Source organism: Phalangium opilio, unplaced genomic scaffold, assembly GCF_054372755.1.
Source record: "Phalangium opilio isolate 3A_F unplaced genomic scaffold, DU_Popi_V2 ptg000662l_1, whole genome shotgun sequence".
NCBI classification, from domain to species: Eukaryota; Metazoa; Arthropoda; class Arachnida; order Opiliones; family Phalangiidae; genus Phalangium; species Phalangium opilio.
Window position 1 is genome coordinate 1,448,493 of NW_028324246.1, and position 23,736 is coordinate 1,472,228.

The 23,736-nt window shown below is 36.1% G+C and overlaps 3 protein-coding genes across 4 annotated transcripts; all 3 read left to right on the forward strand.

The window, feature by feature from the left end:
* The first annotated feature begins 2,655 nt into the window (after nucleotides 1–2,655).
* Nucleotides 2,656–5,307, forward strand: LOC149588278 (uncharacterized). The gene has a single exon (XM_089863041.1). The coding sequence runs from the start codon at nucleotides 2,955–2,957 to the stop codon at nucleotides 4,464–4,466; it is 1,512 nt and encodes a 503-aa protein (XP_089719167.1). The 5' UTR covers nucleotides 2,656–2,954; the 3' UTR covers nucleotides 4,467–5,307.
* A 7,455-nt stretch (nucleotides 5,308–12,762) lies between these two features.
* LOC149588279 (protein roadkill-like) lies at nucleotides 12,763–16,969 on the forward strand. Of its 2 annotated transcripts, none has more exons than XM_089862815.1 (3): nucleotides 12,763–12,901; nucleotides 15,266–15,677; nucleotides 16,156–16,969. In XM_089862815.1, the coding sequence occupies exons 2-3, from the start codon at nucleotides 15,287–15,289 to the stop codon at nucleotides 16,773–16,775; spliced, it is 1,011 nt and encodes a 336-aa protein (XP_089718941.1). In that variant the 5' UTR covers nucleotides 12,763–12,901; nucleotides 15,266–15,286; the 3' UTR covers nucleotides 16,776–16,969. The 2 variants fall into 2 exon arrangements, with proteins under 2 accessions (XP_089718941.1, XP_089718942.1); XM_089862816.1 differs by having other exon boundaries at nucleotides 12,766–12,901; nucleotides 13,060–15,677.
* A 729-nt stretch (nucleotides 16,970–17,698) lies between these two features.
* On the forward strand, nucleotides 17,699–23,686 carry Nt5c (5' nucleotidase C). The gene is made up of 14 exons (XM_089862805.1): nucleotides 17,699–18,200; nucleotides 18,414–18,589; nucleotides 18,659–18,733; nucleotides 18,806–18,861; nucleotides 20,038–20,128; nucleotides 20,191–20,319; nucleotides 20,390–20,450; nucleotides 20,516–20,618; nucleotides 21,149–21,250; nucleotides 21,624–21,708; nucleotides 21,774–21,914; nucleotides 22,490–22,576; nucleotides 22,755–22,813; nucleotides 23,440–23,686. Exons 1-14 carry the CDS (start codon nucleotides 17,942–17,944, stop codon nucleotides 23,642–23,644), a joined length of 1,629 nt encoding a protein of 542 aa, XP_089718931.1. The 5' UTR covers nucleotides 17,699–17,941; the 3' UTR covers nucleotides 23,645–23,686.
* The last annotated feature ends 50 nt before the right edge of the window (nucleotides 23,687–23,736 follow it).

A 23,736-nucleotide genomic window follows, 5' to 3' on the forward strand; every position in this document is an offset into this window, starting at 1 on the left:
GCCGTACAAGTGTGATTTGTGCGATTTTTCTGCAAAGCTTAAGGCCAATTTAAATAAGCACAAGGTAGTACATTCTAACGAAAAACCGTACAAGTGTGATTTGTGCGATTTTTCTACAAAGCGTAAATGGACTTTAGATAAGCACAAGGTTATACATTCTAACGATAAGCCGTACAAGTGTGATTTGTGCCATTTTTCTGCAAAGCGTAAATACACTTTAAATAAGCACAAGGTGGTACATTTTAACGAAAAACCGTACAAGTGTGATTTGTGCGATTTTTCTACAAAGCGTATATGGACTTTAGATCGGCACACGAGAAAATGTTCTCACGAGAGACCACACAAATGCAATAGGTGCAATTTTACAACAAAGTTTAAGAAACATTTATCTTTACACCAAAGCAAAGTCCATCAGATGATTCATTCGAGCCACACCCGCAATGTTGCTGCCAAGAAAAAGGCAATTTTGAAACGCCAGATATTCAAGAAGTGCGAAGAATGCGATTTTACCACAACATTCGCCAATGATTTAAAAGAGCACTATTGGTCGCACACCGAGGATAGACCGTTCAAATGCCAATTCTGCGATTTTCGTACTAAAGATAACTGGAGTTTAGAAAAACACTCGCAAAAGCACGATACGTTAAAATTGTTAGCATGCGACAAATGTAACTTTACCACGAAAGTCAAGAATAGCATGAAAACCCACCAACGCGCTCATGAATCGTTAACCTGCACCAAATGCGGATTTACAACCGTTTACAAGCGGAAAATGTTAGTTCACGAAAAATGCGCTCATCTTAAAGACAAGTTTCTTCGATGCGACAGATGCGATTATTATTTTAAATCGAAAGAAAGCCTTGAAAAGCATAATGTGCATTGCAAATATTAAATGCCAATTATGCGAATTTTCCGCTTATTCCGAAGAAAGTTTACAAGAGCATAAAACAACGCAACATTAATTCAATTTGGACAAAGATCCTGGAGATTTCTGCACTAGAAATATTTGTTATCAGCTCGCCACCAACAATTGCCCCTGCAAGAAATAAGAATCTATTGCGCGTGCCTTTTTGCTCGTTACATTACCAAGAATAAGTTTATATTACTTGCAGCTAAATATAGATAAGATTAGCTATAACACGCTTAATTTTACTAATTGATTCAAAATTTCCAAGACTGGCACGTCGTTATTCACATTTTCTATTAATTTATAATTTATATAAATCAGAACCATTAAGATTATAAATTTATTCTTGTCAAATTCAGTGAAAGATTTAATTAAATTGTTTTGGTAAGATCATTCGTTATTTTAAATCGAAATAAAGCCTCGAAAAGCGTTAAGTAACGTGTATTTCAAAGTTCAAATGCGATTTTGCTACACTCACCTTAGAAACTAGAAAGTTAACAAAGAAAGATAACTATAATAAACTTATTTTGTGATTAATTTAAAATGTCCAAGAAGGGCACATCGCTATTTATGTTTTCGGTTAATTTGTTTAAATCACAACCATTATACGCTAGTTGCACATATTCTTGTCAAATCCGGTAAAAGCTTTTAATAAATTGTTTTTGTAAGTTACCAAATTTAAATTGTTTAAAAAATAATAGATCGGTTATGTATTAATGTATTGTTTGATGTGAAACCAGCAAAATGATATACGTGCATTGTATTTACTGTTGCTTTCATTTATTAGTACGTACTTATCCCTAAATGGAAATAAAGATTTTGGTGATATTGTATTGCCTAATATGACCTTCAAGTTATACGCCGTGTGACAATGGCGTCACTGAGGGGTGTTACGATGTGTGTTTGTTTCTTTCTGTCACCGCGTTCGCGGTTGGCAAATCGGAGGAAACGTGTTCGCATATTCATGCCGATTTCGAAGTTCACAGAAAGCAATATTTTCTTCTACTCCATTATCATCGTTAGGGTTACGAGAAACGTCTAGCTTCCTAAGACGGGACTTCCACGAAAGATTCACGCAATTGCGCTAGTTCTTATACTTTATCGGGAATCAATCGCCTTAAATTTCCAAAAAATTGTTTAAGAGGCATAAGCTGCAATTCAAACGTCAACAATACCTATGTTTAAAATGATTTTAACAGTAATGTTTTTAATACGACTTAACTAGAATTAAGGTAAAATAATGACGATTAAAATAATTAATATCAATTATATTTCTTTTTACCTCTCCGAGTGAATATGACGTCACGGAGAGGCATTACACTAGACGTGTCTGTGTGGGTGTGTCTGCCACCGCGTTCGCAGTTGGCAAATCGGAGCAAACGTGTTCGCAATATTCGGACCGCGTTCGAAGTTCAAAGAAAGCAATATGGGCTCCTACTCCAATCCATCATCATCGTTAGGGTTAAGATGTACGGGGTGATCGGCTAGGGTTTCGAGAAACGTCCATCCTCCCAATGGCAGGGCTTCCACCAAAGGTTCACGCAATTGCGAGTTTTCTTATCATTTACTGTGAATCTATCACCTTATAAACCCTAAATTTACAAAAATTGTGAAAAAGGGGTTCGCTAGAAGTCAAACGTCAACAATAGCTAAGTTTAAAATGATTTTATGAATAACGTTTCTTAAAACGACTTAACTAGAATTAAGGTAAATTACTGACGAGCCCAAGTGAATAAAGTGATTCTACCTATATAAATAATTCGCATTACTGAATGCGTGTTTTATTGAATATTACTTCTTTTTTCCTTCTTCTTCAGGATTTTGGCCATTGTGACCAGAGTAATTAGATCTCTTCTTGGACTTCGAACAGGAACTGGCGAGGAAAATAGAACTTTAATCGAATCTGGCAAGCTGTCTACAAAAAGGTTGCCTTACAACCATTTGAAACAACATTTATTTATCATCCTAACTAGTTTTCAAGAGGCACAAACGGTTCGATTCGGATTAAAAACTATTTGCTTCCGAACACTACGATTATCGTTTAAAAATGCGAGGTACACGCAATTCGGTCAAAAACCCGCGTAGTTGCCGTAAACCCGCAAAGGTTTGCGAGACTCGAATGATTTTAAGAAATCGCACGCGACTTTACTCGACCGAGAAACTGTACAAATGCGAACACTGCCCTTTTTCGACAAAGCTCAAGTTCAATTTGAAGCCCCATTATAGATCCTTTCACGCCAACGCAAAACTGCACCGGTGCCAATTATGCGATAAATCTTTCAAAGCACGAAAAAATTTAAAGGCACACGAAGAAACTCACCAACCTAATAATCTGCACAAATGTGACCAGTGCCATTTTTCAACCAAAAGAAAACTCTACTTGAAAAGGCACGCCGTGGTTCATTCGACTGATAAACCGTACAAGTGTGATTTGTGCGATTTTTCTGCAAAGCGTAAATTCACTGTAAATCGGCACAAGATGGGACACTGTAACGAAAAGCCGTACAAGTGTGATTTGTGCGATTTTTCTGCAAAGCGTAAATTCACTGTAAATCGGCACAAGATGGGACATTGTAACGAAAAGCCGTACAAGTGTGATTTGTGCGATTTTTCTGCAAAGCGTAAATGGACTTTAGATCAGCACAAGTTGGTACATTCTAACTATAAGCCTTATAAGTGTGATTTGTGCAATTTTAATGCAAAGCGTAAATACACTTTAAATAAGCATAAGTTGGTACATTCTAACGAAAAGCCGTACAAGTGTGATTTGTGCGATTTTTCTACAAAGCGTAAATGGACTTTAGATCAGCACAAGTTGGTACATTCTAACGATAAGCCGTACAAGTGTGATTTGTGCCATTTTTCTGCAAAGCGTAAATACACTTTAAATAAGCACAAGGTGGTACATTTTAACGAAAAACCGTACAAGTGTGATTTGTGCGATTTTTCTACAAAGCGTATATGGACTTTAGATCGGCACACGAGAAAATGTTCTCACGAGAGACCACACAAATGCAATAGGTGCAATTTTACAACAAAGTTTAAGAAACATTTATCTTTACACCAAAGCAAAGTCCATCAGATGATTCATTCGAGCCACACCCGCAATGTTGCTGCCAAGAAAAAGGCAATTTTGAAACGCCAGATATTCAAGAAGTGCGAAGAATGCGATTTTACCACAACATTCGCCAATGATTTAAAAGAGCACTATTGGTCGCACACCGAGGATAGACCGTTCAAATGCCAATTCTGCGATTTTCGTACTAAAGATAACTGGAGTTTAGAAAAACACTCGCAAAAGCACGATACGTTAAAATTGTTAGCATGCGACAAATGTAACTTTACCACGAAAGTCAAGAATAGCATGAAAACCCACCAACGCGCTCATGAATCGTTAACCTGCACCAAATGCGGATTTACAACCGTTTACAAGCGGAAAATGTTAGTTCACGAAAAATGCGCTCATCTTAAAGACAAGTTTCTTCGATGCGACAGATGCGATTATTATTTTAAATCGAAAGAAAGCCTTGAAAAGCATAATGTGCATTGCAAATATTAAATGCCAATTATGCGAATTTTCCGCTTATTCCGAAGAAAGTTTACAAGAGCATAAAACAACGCAACATTAATTCAATTTGGACAAAGATCCTGGAGATTTCTGCACTAGAAATATTTGTTATCAGCTCGCCACCAACAATTGCCCCTGCAAGAAATAAGAATCTATTGCGCGTGCCTTTTTGCTCGTTACATTACCAAGAATAAGTTTATATTACTTGCAGCTAAATATAGATAAGATTAGCTATAACACGCTTAATTTTACTAATTGATTCAAAATTTCCAAGACTGGCACGTCGTTATTCACATTTTCTATTAATTTATAATTTATATAAATCAGAACCATTAAGATTATAAATTTATTCTTGTCAAATTCAGTGAAAGATTTAATTAAATTGTTTTGGTAAGATCATTCGTTATTTTAAATCGAAATAAAGCCTCGAAAAGCGTTAAGTAACGTGTATTTCAAAGTTCAAATGCGATTTTGCTACACTCACCTTAGAAACTAGAAAGTTAACAAAGAAAGATAACTATAATAAACTTATTTTGTGATTAATTTAAAATGTCCAAGAAGGGCACATCGCTATTTATGTTTTCGGTTAATTTGTTTAAATCACAACCATTATACGCTAGTTGCACATATTCTTGTCAAATCCGGTAAAAGCTTTTAATAAATTGTTTTTGTAAGTTACCAAATTTAAATTGTTTAAAAAATAATAGATCGGTTATGTATTAATGTATTGTTTGATGTGAAACCAGCAAAATGATATACGTGCATTGTATTTACTGTTGCTTTCATTTATTAGTACGTACTTATCCCTAAATGGAAATAAAGATTTTGGTGATATTGTATTGCCTAATATGACCTTCAAGTTATACGCCGTGTGACAATGGCGTCACTGAGGGGTGTTACGATGTGTGTTTGTTTCTTTCTGTCACCGCGTTCGCGGTTGGCAAATCGGAGGAAACGTGTTCGCATATTCATGCCGATTTCGAAGTTCACAGAAAGCAATATTTTCTTCTACTCCATTATCATCGTTAGGGTTACGAGAAACGTCTAGCTTCCTAAGACGGGACTTCCACGAAAGATTCACGCAATTGCGCTAGTTCTTATACTTTATCGGGAATCAATCGCCTTAAATTTCCAAAAAATTGTTTAAGAGGCATAAGCTGCAATTCAAACGTCAACAATACCTATGTTTAAAATGATTTTAACAGTAATGTTTTTAATACGACTTAACTAGAATTAAGGTAAAATAATGACGATTAAAATAATTAATATCAATTATATTTCTTTTTACCTCTCCGAGTGAATATGACGTCACGGAGAGGCATTACACTAGACGTGTCTGTGTGGGTGTGTCTGCCACCGCGTTCGCAGTTGGCAAATCGGAGCAAACGTGTTCGCAATATTCGGACCGCGTTCGAAGTTCAAAGAAAGCAATATGGGCTCCTACTCCAATCCATCATCATCGTTAGGGTTAAGATGTACGGGGTGATCGGCTAGGGTTTCGAGAAACGTCCATCCTCCCAATGGCAGGGCTTCCACCAAAGGTTCACGCAATTGCGAGTTTTCTTATCATTTACTGTGAATCTATCACCTTATAAACCCTAAATTTACAAAAATTGTGAAAAAGGGGTTCGCTAGAAGTCAAACGTCAACAATAGCTAAGTTTAAAATGATTTTATGAATAACGTTTCTTAAAACGACTTAACTAGAATTAAGGTAAATTACTGACGAGCCCAAGTGAATAAAGTGATTCTACCTATATAAATAATTCGCATTACTGAATGCGTGTTTTATTGAATATTACTTCTTTTTTCCTTCTTCTTCAGGATTTTGGCCATTGTGACCAGAGTAATTAGATCTCTTCTTGGACTTCGAACAGGAACTGGCGAGGAAAATAGAACTTTAATCGAATCTGGCAAGCTGTCTACAAAAAGGTTGCCTTACAACCATTTGAAACAACATTTATTTATCATCCTAACTAGTTTTCAAGAGGCACAAACGGTTCGATTCGGATTAAAAACTATTTGCTTCCGAACACTACGATTATCGTTTAAAAATGCGAGGTACACGCAATTCGGTCAAAAACCCGCGTAGTTGCCGTAAACCCGCAAAGGTTTGCGAGACTCGAATGATTTTAAGAAATCGCACGCGACTTTACTCGACCGAGAAACTGTACAAATGCGAACACTGCCCTTTTTCGACAAAGCTCAAGTTCAATTTGAAGCCCCATTATAGATCCTTTCACGCCAACGCAAAACTGCACCGGTGCCAATTATGCGATAAATCTTTCAAAGCACGAAAAAATTTAAAGGCACACGAAGAAACTCACCAACCTAATAATCTGCACAAATGTGACCAGTGCCATTTTTCAACCAAAAGAAAACTCTACTTGAAAAGGCACGCCGTGGTTCATTCGACTGATAAACCGTACAAGTGTGATTTGTGCGATTTTTCTGCAAAGCGTAAATTCACTGTAAATCGGCACAAGATGGGACACTGTAACGAAAAGCCGTACAAGTGTGATTTGTGCGATTTTTCTGCAAAGCGTAAATTCACTGTAAATCGGCACAAGATGGGACATTGTAACGAAAAGCCGTACAAGTGTGATTTGTGCGATTTTTCTGCAAAGCGTAAATGGACTTTAGATCAGCACAAGTTGGTACATTCTAACTATAAGCCTTATAAGTGTGATTTGTGCAATTTTAATGCAAAGCGTAAATACACTTTAAATAAGCATAAGTTGGTACATTCTAACGAAAAGCCGTACAAGTGTGATTTGTGCGATTTTTCTACAAAGCGTAAATGGACTTTAGATCAGCACAAGTTGGTACATTCTAACGATAAGCCGTACAAGTGTGATTTGTGCCATTTTTCTGCAAAGCGTAAATACACTTTAAATAAGCACAAGGTGGTACATTTTAACGAAAAACCGTACAAGTGTGATTTGTGCGATTTTTCTACAAAGCGTATATGGACTTTAGATCGGCACACGAGAAAATGTTCTCACGAGAGACCACACAAATGCAATAGGTGCAATTTTACAACAAAGTTTAAGAAACATTTATCTTTACACCAAAGCAAAGTCCATCAGATGATTCATTCGAGCCACACCCGCAATGTTGCTGCCAAGAAAAAGGCAATTTTGAAACGCCAGATATTCAAGAAGTGCGAAGAATGCGATTTTACCACAACATTCGCCAATGATTTAAAAGAGCACTATTGGTCGCACACCGAGGATAGACCGTTCAAATGCCAATTCTGCGATTTTCGTACTAAAGATGACTGGAGTTTAGAAAAACACTCGCAAAAGCACGATACGTTAAAATTGTTAGTATGCGACAAATGTAACTTTACCACGAAAGTCAAGAATAGCATGCAAACCCACCAACGCGCCCATGAATCGTTAACCTGCACCAAATGCGGATTTACAACCGTTTACAAGCGGAAAATGTTAGTTCACGAAAAATGCGCTCATCTTAAAGACAAGTTTCTTCGATGCGACAGATGCGATTATTATTTTAAATCGAAAGAAAGCCTTGAAAAGCATAATGTGCATTGCAAATATTAAATGCGATTTTTGCGAATTTTCCGCTTATTCCGAAGAAAGTTTACAAGAGCATAAATCATCGCAACATTGTTCCAATTTGGACAAAGATCTCCCGATTTCTGTACGAGAAACATTTGTTATCAACTCGCACCAGCAAGTAATAAGAATCTATTGCGCGTGTCTTTTTTCTCGTTACATTACCAAGAATGGGTTAATATTGCAGCTTAATATAGATAAGATTAGCTATAACACGCTTAATTTTACTAATTGATTCAAAATTTCCATCGTTATTCACCTTTTCTATTCATTTATAATTTATATAAATCAAAACCATTAAGAATATAAGTTTATTCTTGTCAAATTCAGTAAAAACTTTGAATATTTTTTTTTTTTTGTTTTGGTAAGATTATCATTTTAAATCGAAAGAAAGCCTCGAAAATTATTATTATTTCAAAGTTTAAATGCGATTCTCTTATACTTACTTAACCGTAGAAATTTAACACTGACGTAAAACAGCGATATGGTAACATGGATCTAATTATTACAACTTCGAAAAATATCCTCGCTATTTCTTATTATTTCACATGTCATTTTGTTTTTGTTCAAATACTTATTTCTTAAAATAGATTGAATTAATTATAATAAGCTTATCTTTTAATTGCTTTAAAATGTCCAAGAAGGGCACATCGCTATTCACTTTTTTATATTCTGATCAGATCCATTAAATCACACATTTACCATAAAGAAATTTTAATGGACCAAATATAACTGAAAAAAAAAATATATATATTTATGGGTCTTCTTCTCTTGTCAAATCCTGTTAAAGCTTTAAATAAGATACCAAAATGAAAAGTAAGCTGTAACTTTAATATCTGATGATATGATCAAACATTGTTTGTTATTAACGGGGTATAAATATGTAATTTCATTTGAATAACTATTGCCTTTGTTAATAAGTAGGCCTATGTTATAATTAATTTAAAAGATTAATGGTGAAATTATGTTGCCTTCATATGACCCGGATTTTTTTTAGCTAGGCGGCGCTAAACAACGTGACTAAATTAGGACATTTCTTGTAACCAAATTTTCACATTTTTTTTATTCCCATTGTATTTTACATTAGTTTTTGACAGCATTCATTAAATTAACATAAGTTTATAATGTATTATCCAAGTTTGACTCCGGTTACTAACAACTGTTCGTGGGAAGACAAAAGTTTAAGCGACGCAGCTTTCAGTAAGTTTTTAATTATAATAATAATTAAACATTGATCTACTTTTTTTGCAGGTGGGTATAAACGGAGTTAACGTTTTCTCATGCCAAATTTATAACACATGTATTTATAATAAACATTTATAACATATATAATGAACTTATGGTATAGTAGTTACAGGGATAGATGTAATTTCTATCCTGGTAGTTGTAATTAGCAACCGTTATTGTTTATGTTTTATAACCGCCTCAGTTCTTAGGGTCGCTTATTCTAAACACACTTCTTGCCTCGTTTGACGGACTTTAAACTTTGGACGCAAAGCTTTCATGATATAATTTTTGGATAACCGCTTCAATCTAACAACGCAAGGTTTCAAATTCTGAAACACGCCCAATCTAGGGAATTTTGACGCCATTAGAATCTGAAGATGTTCTTTCGAAATTCGTTCCAACAACACTTTGCATGGTTTTATTTTATGCGTTGATAACAGTTGTCTTAATTTATTTTTAGGTAAATTTCCAGTTTTATCAAGCGTCTCGGACTCAGGTACCAAAGACGTTTCTGGTTCGTCCTGTATTGTGATAATAAGCGTTTCCTCCGACTGTCTGGTGCGTGGTGTCTTTTTCTTGTTTTTGACATGCAATCTAATTTTTCTGTGACTCTTTTCCCTGTGTTTCTGCAATTTCAATATGGAGGAAAAAGCCTGCAAACATTTTACGCAAACATGAGGCTTTTCGTTAATACCCGATCTATCGCAATGAACCCTCATTTTATGATACTTCAGATGTAGTTTACTGTTAAATTGAAATTCGCATCGGTAACAGTGATACACGTTGTTGGAGTGAAAGTTGGATTGATGGTACTTTAGCTGCGATTTACGTCTAAACTTGGCTCGACATTGTTGGCATTTGAAACCTTTTTTCTTTTTCTTACGTTTATTGATAGTTTCGTCTTGATGCCAAATTTTCATGTGGTTTTTCATGATGGTCATTTTAGTGAATGTTTTGCAGCAGTAACCGCATTTTAACGGTTTTAATACATCCGAGAAATGAACCATTTGGTGATCAATTAAATGCGTTTGAAACTTTGTAGTATAATCGCATTGATTGCATCTAAAAGACGCGTCCTTCGGCTCGTGAACTACCATGTGCTGTTTTAAATAACGCGGGGTTTTGCATTGTTTGTTGCATATTGGGCATCGCGCTAATTCCTTCTCTTGGTTATTATCGGATGACACATTGGGTTCTGGTTCTGGTATCTCCTTGGTTGACAGAGTTAGCACAGTCTGTATTTTTAGGTAATGCTGTTCGACGATATGATTCGTTAAGAGCAATTCGCTCTCGAAGATTAATGGGCATTGGCCACATTGAACTGGTTTTTCCTCTATAATGTTAAATTCATCAAATTCTTGCTTAATAGGCACTTCAACTTGCAGCTCATTCGTATTAAACGCTTCAACTTGCGGATTAGTAATAAAAGCTTCAACTTCCAGATTAGTATTAAAAGCTTCAACTTCCGGATTAGTATTAAACGCTTCAACTTGCGGATTAGTATTAGAAGCTTCAACTTCCGCATTAGTATTAAAAGCTTCAACTTCCACATCAGTATTAAAAGCTTCAACTTCCGGATTAGTATTAAAAGCTTCAACTTCCGGATTAGTATTAAAAGCTTCAACTTCCACATCAGTATTAAAAGCTTCAACTTCCACATCAGTATTAAAAGCTTCAACTTCCGGATTAGAATTAGAAGCTTCAACTTCCGGATTAGAATTAGAAGCTTCAAATTCCGGATTAGTATTAGACGTTTTACTAAATCGAATAATATTAGGCAATTTACCTACTCGATTAGTATTGTACAACTGACCTACTCGATTAGTATTAGATAATTTAACTTCCGGATTAATATTAAGCATTTCGCCTTCCTGATTGGTATTAGACCATTCAATATCCATATCTTTTCCAAAATGCGCTGTGGCATAATGATTCGCGTATTCTACTTGACCGATAAAAACGTTTACGCATTTGTTGCAGTGAAATTGGCCCATTTGTAACTCTATATGGTGAACGACCAGTTTGTGGTAGTGCAAATCTTGACTGAGTTTAAAAGTTAGCCCACACCGGTAACATTGATTGCTGGGCAATTTGCTCAGTTGTACGTTTTTACGGTGAAGCATTTTGTGAAACTGCAAATTTTTGGCAGTTTTGAATCTTAGGCCACAATGGTCGCACAAAAATACGCTTTCTTCATTGTGCATCAATGATTTGTGCCGTCGTAAGTTTATGTAGCGAAGGAACCAGTTATCGCATTCATCGCAGTAAAATTTTTCGTCATTTGATTCATCTGGCATCATTTTCGAGTGTAGGTTCGTCGAGTGCTGTGGTATTTTTCCATGCCTCGAAACCAGTATGTTCTTATTGGTTGAAACATCCAGGGGTAAGTTCCCTTGACTTCGAATCTGTGTAGGTATGCTTTCATGGGTTGAAAGTGCTGCTGGTAAATTCTGGTTTCTTGAAAGAACTACTGGTAAATTCTGGTTTCTTGAAAGAACTGCTGGTAAATTCTGGTTTCTTGAAAGAACTGCTGGTAAATTCTGATTTGTTGAAAGCACTGTTGGTAAATTTTCGTTTGTTGAAAGCGCTGTTGATACATTCTCGTGAAATAGAGATTGTGTTGGTAAATTCTCGCGGGTTAGAGATTGTGTTGGTAAATTCTCGTGGGTTAGAGATTGCGTTGGTAAATTCTCAGGAGTTAGATATTGTGTTGGTAAATTCTCGCGAGTTAGAGATTGTGTTGGTAAATTCTCGCGGGTTAGAGATTGTGTTGGTAAATTTTCGCAATTTAGAAGCTGTGTAGCTGGGAAAATTCCGTTGGATAAAAATTGTGTTGATACGTCTATGAGGTTTGTTGAGTTTGCTGGTGGTGGGTGTTCGTGAACAGAAACTTGTATTGGTAACTTGAGTACAATTTTGCCGGTTAGGTTGTCAGTGGAGTCGTGTGGAGCATCAGGATCGCGTTCTACCTTAACGCTTACAGGCTCAATATGAGCTACATAGTACAACTTGGGATTTGGGTTTGGATTATTTTCAGGGGAATTATCTGTGGGCTCGTCCTTGATTCGGGTTCCGTCAAAAGCTACGGACATTGTGACACGGCTTCAATTTTAAAAGTACTTTTAACCTGGAATTCGTGTACTAGGCAAGCGCTTAAATTCCCAGGTAGGAAGAAATCAATATGTGATCTCAATTCTATACTGAACGCCGAAGAACGCGGTCTTCAAAGCTAGTATTCTGCTAAATAGCTCTTAAAGCAGGCCATACAAAAATCAGCGTACTCGGTTTTACGTTTTTTCTCGACCTCCTTCCACTAGAAACGCCAAATTTATAACGAAACGCTTACGAGCATCGGGATGAGCCACATTGTACCACGTCCTAGACTGCAGCATCCGGCTCCATCTACGTCGCACAAATAGAGTCTATTGTCGCGCACTACTGTACGGCTATCTCCGGTAAAAACGCGAATGCAGGGTCGACACTCAACAGTGAAGTACAATAAGTGTTATTATACTATCGTCTAAACTATACTCAATTTTAAACCACCTTCAGCCATCTAATAAATTTCTGCAAGAACTTCTCCGATTGTATTTACCTTTATATCAACTTAAAACCTCAAGTAAGTGGCTACGCGAGTATTTCTACGTGACTAGGACGTCAAGGCTTAACCGTAACTTATTATATAGCGCGGTAGATATAGTAAGACTGAGAAAGACAAAAATATCTATGAACAATTTTAGACTTAAGTAAATATTTTTTCTCTTTGTATTATACAAGCCGGGAGCCCTGGTTGTTTCCTGCATTATACACCGCTGTTCACGTTACATATCTCCGTTTAATAATAGTTGTGTTCTCGTTGTATGTATGTTCGTATCGTGTTGCGTGAATTTTTTGAACTTTTTATTAGTATACTAGGAACTTTTATGTATCGAAATGTCTAACTAATCGATCTGCAATGTAAACATACCAATAAAGCTTGAGAAGATGGGTTCATCTCTATGGGTGGGTTCTGCCGATGTGCAAACGCGTTAATTTTAAAATTGAGTTTCAGAGCTATACATGTAACTCAACTGTGTAAGATAAATATGATTATGATAAAAATTATAATGCTTCTAAGAATGGAAAACGAGGAGAAAAAAAGCTTTGCTCGCACTGCAACAAAGTCTTTCATTGGAATGCGTATTTTTAAAAAAAAACACCTTATGATGCACATGCCAGAAAAGCCGTTGAAGTGTGCAAACTGTAAAGCTGCCTACAAACACCAAATTTGTCATTGGCATCATCTTTGCCCAATCACGTAACTACTATACACGGAATTGCGTCTGTTTGTTAAAAGTGCAAAAAAATTATTTCGATTCAAAAGTGGGTTGAAAGAGCTTGAGTTAATCCATTTTCCCGAGAAGCCCTTCAAGTGTAAAAATTGCCATTATGCAATAAGGTCTAATAGCCTTCTCTTTATGCACCAAAGCCGACACTTGGGCCCGAGAAACCATTAATTGCCATTATACCACGAGGTCTAATAGCCTTCTCTTTATGCACCAAAGTCGACACTTGGCCGATAAATGTGAAGAATGTAGGCTGTCGTACGATTGCTAGCCAGCTTTGAAGAAATATAAAACGATGTACCACATCAAACAAATTTGGCCAAAATTTAAAAGCCGTCGTAGTTCGATGTTGTTAACATTAGAAACAGCAAAACAGTTAAATACTACAAGTGCAATTATTGCTATTTTCAAACATCAGTAAAAAGCTAATGGGAACGTCACAGCCTTTCAGTACATTCCCTTCACAAATGTCAAGAGTGCGGACGGAGATTGCTTTTGAAATAGGAGTCACGAAGTATGCGGACATGTTGAAATGATAAGCTTAAATGCTAGAAACGTGCTTTATGTGAAGAATGCGAGGTATACACTAAGATGTTGATAGGCATAGGCTTTGCTTTGTACGCTTGGAATTGGAAAGGCTGCGTGAAGTGAGGCTAAAAACGTGGATTTACCAAGAGTTGAAATACAAATTGATAAGCTGAAACAGGAGCCACTTGGCATATGCATCAAAATCAAGAGGGTATGGGGTGAAAAACGTCTTAACACCTGAGTAGTATAGGCGGAAACTTTTTTTAAGTACAGACGATGGTTTTTTATTTTTTACATTTTATGTGTAATCCGATACAAGCGCTATGATTAAATAAATTCGTATTTTTTTAAAACTTGCAAGATGTTTTATTTACATATGATTTTACAATGAGGAATTTTTACCATTAGTTTATAAAATATATCAATATAATGTGAACTATTACGAACGATTGTTTTTTATTTTTCACATTTTCCATGTAATCCCATTCGAATATTTCGATTAAATCCTTATTTTTTTAAACTTTTAATTTGTTTTATTAACTTATTGTGATTTAAATTTTTGATTAAGTATCCCAGTTTTGCTATGATGAAGATGTTCTTCAAATCTTCAAACCAATGTTATTGGGCAATGTGTCTTGTCATCAAATCATTTATATTATTTCTTACAATATGTACGTCATTAGTTAAACGTAACAACCCAGCACTGTAAAAAATGTTAGCAGCATGCGTTATGCTATTGTGTAAGAATGATATTTGCAATAAAATGTTACCCTCAATTTGCAAGTTTGAAATCCATTGTGAGTAATGTTTTGGTTTCGAACCCTCCTCCCCCCCTTTAATTCAAGCAGAAAGGTCAAGATAGGATCTATTAAAGATTGAAATTAGAAGAAATCTATGTATTCCTGTTTCCATAGATACCAAATCGCAATAAACCATAATTACGATAGGTGAAGCTATTGCCAAGAATAACATCGAACAAAAAAATGTTTTCAACATAGCGAAGTTAAAATATTTACCGCCTTGATATGTTGTTGCCGTCGTTGTAAATGCTAATTATGGAATTATAAAAAACTGACAATTCTAAGCCTACTGTCAGTAAAATTAAACTAATCTAGTATATTTTATTTTAGATTTTTTCTAGGTGAATAAAAATGGACTCTGATAGAACATACCGTATACGTAAACAGAAATTCCAGAAGACATTAGCTCGACCATTCTATGGAAATATATCATGGCCTTTAAATCTTGATGTCTACGATAAGATGGGCGAATACTCTCATGACTGGAAGATAAACGTAGTCTATTCGCACGGTGATGACACCTGGATAACAATTCTAGGCCAGCAAAGTGATCTCAAGTATAAGTACAATCAATGCTACTGCAAAGTGGACCTCTTGTCCGGATACAAGGCTGACAAAGAAGTTGTCCTTCGCACAAAGCGTTTCATGAACGGACCCAGCTACAACAATTTCCATTTCCAGTTCATTTTTAGTCTGAGATACCTCCATGAAAATATAAATCTCCATTTTCCAGACGTAAAAGGTGAGAGGAACCAGAAGTATATAATACTTCTCTTCGAGAGAAGTGTACCGTGAAGCGGGATAATTGTAACATGATTCTTCCCAACATCAGAACATTTGGAGTAAAGTTACTAAACCGAATCACATATACGATAAATAGTTCCCTCATTACCGCTTAACTATTTGCCAAAGCGCGCTCGTGGATTTGTGTCCCATGTCAAGACAATCAAGGTTAGTTGGTTGATTGCTGAGGGTTTAGTACCAAACAGTTATAGTATTCAACACGGTGCGATGCCCATCTGAAGTTTGATGTGTCGAAGAGCAAACAAAAAGGGTGAGTCTGGGAAGAATCATGTTACATAAGTATTAAGAGGATAGTGTCATCCTTCTGTTATCCCCTTCTGAAGGAACGTATTGCTTAGAACTCTCATAATGGTCACCTAAATTACGTGTATTTTTGAGTGAATGATCTATAATGAGGGTAATTTTTTTTATCCAAGAAATAATCCTAGCCGTTAGTTTGGGTTCATGCGATGAGACGAAATTCGAGCCACTTAACCCTAAGCACATGTTGGACCAAGGTATTCTAACTGACGTGGTCATCAAGACGAAAGGAAAGAACTTTCCATGCCACAAGGCCATTTTGGCAGCGAGATCCGAGTACTTCCAAGCCATGTTCCTAACTGATATGAGTGAATCCAAAGAGAATTCAGTGAATTGGAGCGACATTTTTGAAACGGACACGGTCCAAGATGCCTTGCACTTCATTTACACTGGACGAACTCCTCCAAATATAGACAAAAATTGTTTTCAATTGATCGAGGTGGCCAACTTGTGTTTGCTTTATGGTCTGAAATCTATTTGCATTAAACGCATGCAAGAAAGTATCTGCGTCGAAAAAGCGGCTGAAGTTTTGCTGATTGCTGAGAAGTTTGATTTGGAAGAAGTTAAAAAGACAGCGGCTAATTATATCGCCCAACATCACAAGGACGTCTTGGCTACCGCTGGTTGGAGACATATTCCGCTGGAAATAACGCCCAGACTTTTATCAACTATTTTTTGTTTGATCGGAACCAACTCCATTAAGATGTGTCATTGTCGCAAAACGCACCAAAGCTAATTATATTGATTTCCTTTCGAAAAAATCTTCAGAATAAGCCTCTAATCTCAAAATAGCAATAGTAACAAAACATTCCAGAACACTATCTGAACGTTTTTCTAAGTTCGTTTAATTTTATCATCGATTTTGGACTCTGTTCCTTCGATGAAGTGATGTTCAACCACACTTGGTAAAATAAAGTAACCTAAGGCGTATGAATTTGCAATATTAAATCTCATAGGAAAGAAAGTAGGTACTACTAGGTAGTGGTTGATCAATAGGAAGCGGCTGTATAAGGTTCAAGAATCAAGAGGAGCCGATTCTTTCCGCTGTACTGACGACGGGATAAAAGGTATGGATTTCAAAATGATAACTAAATATACGCTTCGTCTGCTAGTTGAAAAGCAAAGATTTATTTGTCCATTCTCATCCAGAGTCTAATCTATTTCTTAGTGTATATAGGTAACATAATATCGCAAAGGAAGCCTATTGAGTATTGAGCAAATTATCAGAGAAACCAGACAATGGCAATCAGTTGTTCTTACTCTTAAATTTCTTTGCCTAAAATTTCCAAATTATTTCTTGAAGTCGCTAAAATTACGTATGTTTAGATAGTTTATGGTTAAGCAATTAGAGGTTTTTCTTTTCAGTTTAATATATTAGAATTAGTAAATAAAGAGCGTGGCAAGTTTGAACATTGAAAAAAGCGTGTAAAGTTCCATTGCCTTAGCGAATACTGTCCAATGTGTAAATAGTATAGTGTCAGTACTACGTATGCAAACGTCATGCCCTTCTATCTCTTAGCGCAAATGCCATCCCCCTATTGGAGGTGTACAGCATCCCCTCTTATAAGAGCACGCTTAGAAGGAGGGTTATACAGTCTACACCCCCTTTCTAACGACACTAGTCTATATGATGATAATAGTTTTCGGAAAATTCCCACAAAAGATAAAGACATTCTTATAGTTCTTATGTTACTTATGGAGGTTATGGTAAGACAATTTGTCGTCTGCTATCTACACTGATAGATAGAAATCATAGAATCCAAGTTTCAAACATCCGTGCCTAACGTATTTGACCTTTAATGTAATTTTTTTATTTCCCAATTCCACCAGTCGTATTTCTTTATTCGGAAAGTTGCATTTATATTTACATTCGTGTTAAAAATCGTAAAGACAGTTTTCAAAATGTTCATCCATCGATGTTGTCGAAAGTTGAACGAGTTAAGGCAATCCTTATCGAGAAATATTTTGACATCAGATAAGAGTTATCTCAAAACAGTCGTGATAGCGCGACCTTATAGCAATAAACCTTTAAATTGTAGATATTTAATTAAACCCACTCCAAAAACAATCGGTCTTAGACCCCAACGTCAGCTCTCTAGCGATGTCGGGGACAAAAATGAAATCATGGAAAAATATTACGCTGCTAAAGAAGCGTGTGAAGGTATTTATTGAATAACTTTGTCCAGTTTTTGTTCCTATTAACTATGATACAAATAAATGTTTGTAAATAAGCCGATATTCAAAGAAAAACAACAGTTCTAGAGACTAGTTTTGGTTTATTTCCATTTGTTGAAACTAGATGGCGCCACTGGCTTTTTACCTTCCGATAATGATGAGTTTTGTGACGTTTTTCAAAATTAAATTATATTTTCAGTCGACCTTCCTCCCCCTGACGTTGATCCATATGGAATTTTCGCAAATAATGAACTTGATTTATCCAAAGTTCAAGTCTATGGGTTTGATTACGATTACACACTCGCTGTCTATAAAGAATCCTTACATTACCTCATTTATGATTTGGGAAAAGATTGGCTAATTAGCAAATTTAAAGTAGGCATACATAATCTTGGGCACTTTAAATTAATTTGTTACAAAAAATTAATATATAAAGAATTTTAGTACCCTACAGAGATTCAAAGTTTGGAGTATCGACCGGGTTTTGCCATAAGAGGATTGCATTATGATATTCATAAGGTAAAACTAGGCCTACTAAGAAATGTAACACAACACGCGTAAGCAATAACTGGAAATACATCGATATTTTAGGGTTTATTGATGAAAATTGACTCTTTTCATCAAATTCAATATGGCAGTGTTTACAGGTAATAAATAGTTTTTGTTACTTGAATAATTTATAAGTCCCCAGAACTGTATTGTTTATTTGCTGTTGACTAATTTTACCAAAAAGTGCCAAAATACTGAAATATTTGTGAAAGTTTATCAAGGCAGAGAGAGACAGCATAAAATTTCTTATAAATGTTTTAAAATAAATAGTTTAGCACTTGGGAAAGTGTATATAAATAATTTTGTTCATCAAAAGTAGCTGTTACAATCTAAATACACCTTTATTCAAAAGCGCGTGGCCTATTTTATAAAGTGCTCTCAACATTAGACGTCAAAAGAAAGTGCACAACCGAAATTGTTTTATAAAATTTTCTATCATATTTTACTCATAAAGAGATGCTTAGTGTAATATTTTGTCATCAGGTGGCGTTACGTGAGTAAACTATTGTATTTTTTTGTTACGCAATGGCGCTGCGTGGTGAAATTGTTTTCGAAAGTTCCGCCATTGGCAAAAAACAAGATGGGCTGGTAATAGTAGCCACATTCGTACTGTACTTAAAAGACGAACAGAAAATTTGTGCGAATAGCTCCTCGATGTGCTACCTTTAGCTGCGCGAAAATGATTACTAGTAATTCTAACTCCATTGTATTTCCTTTAACTTCAATTTCTTAACATTTATTTACTTATGTTATAATTGTAATACTGCGGCACAAACATAAAACTTGAGCGAGAAGCCCCTCGATACGAAGACTTTAAGAGCGCTAAAATGATTACCCTTTAACATATGCCTAACCCTTAAAAGACGTTTGAGTTAAATGCAATGTTTAAACTTACTATTATGAGCCCCTTCATTCAAAAATACACGAATAAAAAATATCACCTCACCATAATCCTCTCCTATTCACTCTCCCTTCAATGACGAACGAAAAATTTTATACTGCCAAAGGCGGTACTCTGACACTACGCCAACAACAACAACAACAACAACAATAGGGCAGGTCAAACTAAGAGCCTCATCCCCTAATTAAAACTTCAAATGAATTTAAAAGTCTAAAAGGATATATTTTCTGGCATGTTTTTTCTGGATTTTTAAAGTCTGTTATTATCACAAAATAATAATGAAAGGTGTTGGGTTTTTTTTAGCTTGTTAAGGTCCGCATTCGGATTAGTGTTTTTCGTCCCTTCTTTTCTAGATTGTCCATTTGCATTTCAGGGGATTGACTCCTTTAACGAAAGAAGAAGTCCGTGGCATTTATGGGGGATCGTACATCCCTCAGCAACTAATTAGAGGATCGCCCGGCGAAGTAATTTTGAGAAAAATGCCCTTAAAATATGTCTTAATAAAAATAATATAATAACTATTCAGGGTGCAGCCATGCAACAACTTAACGACCTATTTTCAGTGCCAGAAATTTGTTTACTCTCAAATGTAACTGAATACTTTGACCGCCATAACATAGCTTATCATCCTGAAATTTTGTTTTATGATATTCAAGTAAGTTGTTCACAAAAGGGGCTTAATCAGTTATGAACAATTTTACGAAATAGCATAATTTCATGTTCAGACAGCTGTTCGAAGCATTCATCCAGTTATGCATAGATTACTTTCCGAACAAGATTGCATAGGTAAATAAATAATTAAATAAACAACCAGCTTTTTTTACCCCATTATATACAAATTGAATTTTTAGATCAGTACCTCGAAAAACAACCCGATTTGATCACGTTTTTAAAAAGGCTTCAAGAAGCCGGCAAGAAAATGTTTTTGATCACTAATAGCCCTTTTAAATTTGTGTAAGATCTAGTTTCTCAAAACACCGTTGTCTGATCAGGGAGCTCTATCTTAAAAATAGAAGGAAGGAATATATTCGCCCAATTTTTAGCTTCAAGCAAAGCGCGGGTCACGTGGTTTCCCCTACAAATTGACTTTCCTTACGAACTCCATTTGTGGGTGGGATTTATTCGTTCCCTTACAAATCCCGCCCACAAATGGTCCCTGCCTTCTGCAATCCAAACCTGGAGCTCGTAAGGAAAGTCAACTTGTAGGGAAACCACGTGACGTTCGCCAAGCCAGCACTGGAGTTCGTAAGGTAAGTCAACTTGTAAGGAACCACGTGACCCGCGCGTTGTTTTAATCCCTAATCAATTGTCATCTCATTGTTTTCGCGAATGGAGAAATTACACATTAGCCACCCTGCCTACTTTGTTTCCCCATCTTTCATGAGAGGCGAACTGAACTATCATGAGCACCAAGCCAGCGAAATTATTCCTTCCTTCTGCAAAAATATATGGCTCCCTGATATAATACAAATATTTCGTTGTAGTGACAAGGGAATGAGCTACATGATTGGTCCAGATTGGGCGAAATACTTCGATCTTGTTGTTGCCCAGGCGAGGAAACCCAAATTTTTTACTGATCAGTCCAGGTCAGTCTTTTAATCACTTTTATAATGGTTGTCAGTATTAAAGGGATAGTAGCATGAAAGTCAGTCGTTAAATTTTTTACAAAGGGTGGTAGGACGCACTTTGTAAGGTTGAATGACACTGACAGGGCTCCCACCAGGTCCCTAAAAGTCCCTATTTTCCTACAAGGTCCTTAATCTACCTTAAAATTGGTATTCGGTCCTTAAATCACCCTATTTTTATAAACCTCAGAAAAAGTATAAGGGTGACCTGAAAATGTCTTGTCTGAGATTTTAGCAGAGCCCCAAATTTGCGGAGCTCGCTTTGCTCGCTCCGGTTATGGCATTTAAAACTATGAAAACTTGACTGGTAGTTGAATTGGCATTTCTTTAATAGACCATTTAGAAGGTACAACCCGGACACGGAAAGTCAGCTTTGGGAAAGGGTCACTTCGTTGGAGAAGGGGAAAGTCTACATTGAGGTAGTTAAAAGAAATGCTATAGTTTTGGCGATCAGAAACAGAAAGGATTTGACTTGTATCTGCAGGGCACGTTAAAACAGCTTCAAGAGATGACTGGTTGGCATGGCAACTCTGTCCTTTACTTCGGTGATCAAATATACAGTGATCTAGCTGACTTAACTTTACACCATGGATGGAGAACTGGTGCGATTATATACGAACTCTCGGTAAAACATTCTTCTTTATTATATTATGTATTGGCATTGGTAATTGTATATGCCGTTTAGAAATTCTCAATAGCACGGGCTATATACGCTGCTACGCAAAGTATCAGCTTCATATCTTTATTAGAAACTCGGTATGCCAATTTTCAAATCAAAATGTACATATGTATAATTTGAAAAACGCTGAAATCATTATAAACATGCTTGGCCATAGAATTGAAACATAGCGAGCATACGCGGACGAAATTTGCAAAAACGCGAGTGTACGCGGTCGAAATTTGCAAACGCGAGTGTACGCGGTCGAAATTTGCAAAAGCGAGCGTACTCGGTCGACATTTGCAAACGCGAGCGTACTCGGTCGACATTTGCAAAACGCGAGCGTACTCGGTCGACATTTGCAAACGCGGGTATACGCGGTCGAAATTTGCAAACGCGAGCGTACTCGGTCGACATTTGCAAAACGCGAGCGTACTCGGTCGACATTTGCAAACGCTAGTATACGCGGTCGAAATATATATAGGAATCGCTTCATAAAATATAGCTTTTCGAAACATAAGACTTGTGTGATCCTATTGCAGAACGAAATTAAAATTTTAAACTCGGAAGAATTTCGTCACGCTGTTAGTTGGCTACAAACACTTCAACATCTAATAGAAGAAATGCAGGTGAGTGTCTTTTTTGTTCTTCTATGAGTCATTTTACAGTAACTGTCAAATTTGAGTAACATAAGTGACAAAATACGCTGTTAGTCTGGCGATCCTTTTAAATTACAATATAAAAATATATGCTAGAATGATATTATACTGTACTATTAAATGTTTACATATGTGCTCCTTTCCTAAGGATCATGAAGACGCGGAGGAAGTAATTGATCAACTTCTTATGGAAAGGGATCAATTAAGGTAGTAATTGCTTAATTGCCTTCAGTGTTTTACCGAAAAATGTGTTTTTAAGGCTAGTTTTTGACTGTTTAAACACTTTTTTTTCTCTCTGAATGAAAAAGTTCAGGCAACATAACTTTATACCTTTTAAGGAGCGGCCTTTTTTCTAAAAATAGAAGGGAAATCTCTTATTACAAAATAATAAGCATTTAATTAGTCTTAGGAACGAGGATTACTGCGCCTACCGCCATTATTTAGTGGCGTCAGCTAGCCCGAACCTCTTACCCCTACGGGATTGGTTGAATTCTCACATGCTGACGAGAGGTAAGGGTTCGGTTTAGCAGACTCCACTAAACCAATGGCGGGTGGCGCAGTAGTCCTTGATTATTTTTAAGACTAATTAAATGCTAATTATTTTGTAATAAGAGATAATTTATTTTCTTTATTAATATTTTACCTTTTATACTTAGAAAAAACCCGTTCTTTTAATGTTATAATGTTATATCAGTCTAACTTTTCCTTTAAAATATTGAGGTTTGCTGTCAGAAAAGAAATCTTTAGTTTGGTCCATTTTCGAAGGAACTCAAACTTGTTTCCATGATTTCTTTCTTTCTTTGTTTTGTTTTCTTCTTAATTTACTCTCTAAGGTCAACGACTAAGGCCCTGTTCAACCCTCAGTTTGGTAGTATATTCCGAACGCATCATAATCCGACCTATTTCAGTCGGCGTCTCTTCAGATATTCTGATATTTACATGTCTCACGTGACAAACCTACTGAACTACTCTTTAAGACACGTATTTTACCCGCGTCGTGGAGCCCTTCCTCACGAGTGTAAAATACCCCATATGTAAATGTGGCAATTAGTAGATTTAATAAATGTATTGTAATTGTAATTATAACAGAAGAAAAACATTTAAAGGGGTAGTAGCGTTTAATATCGACT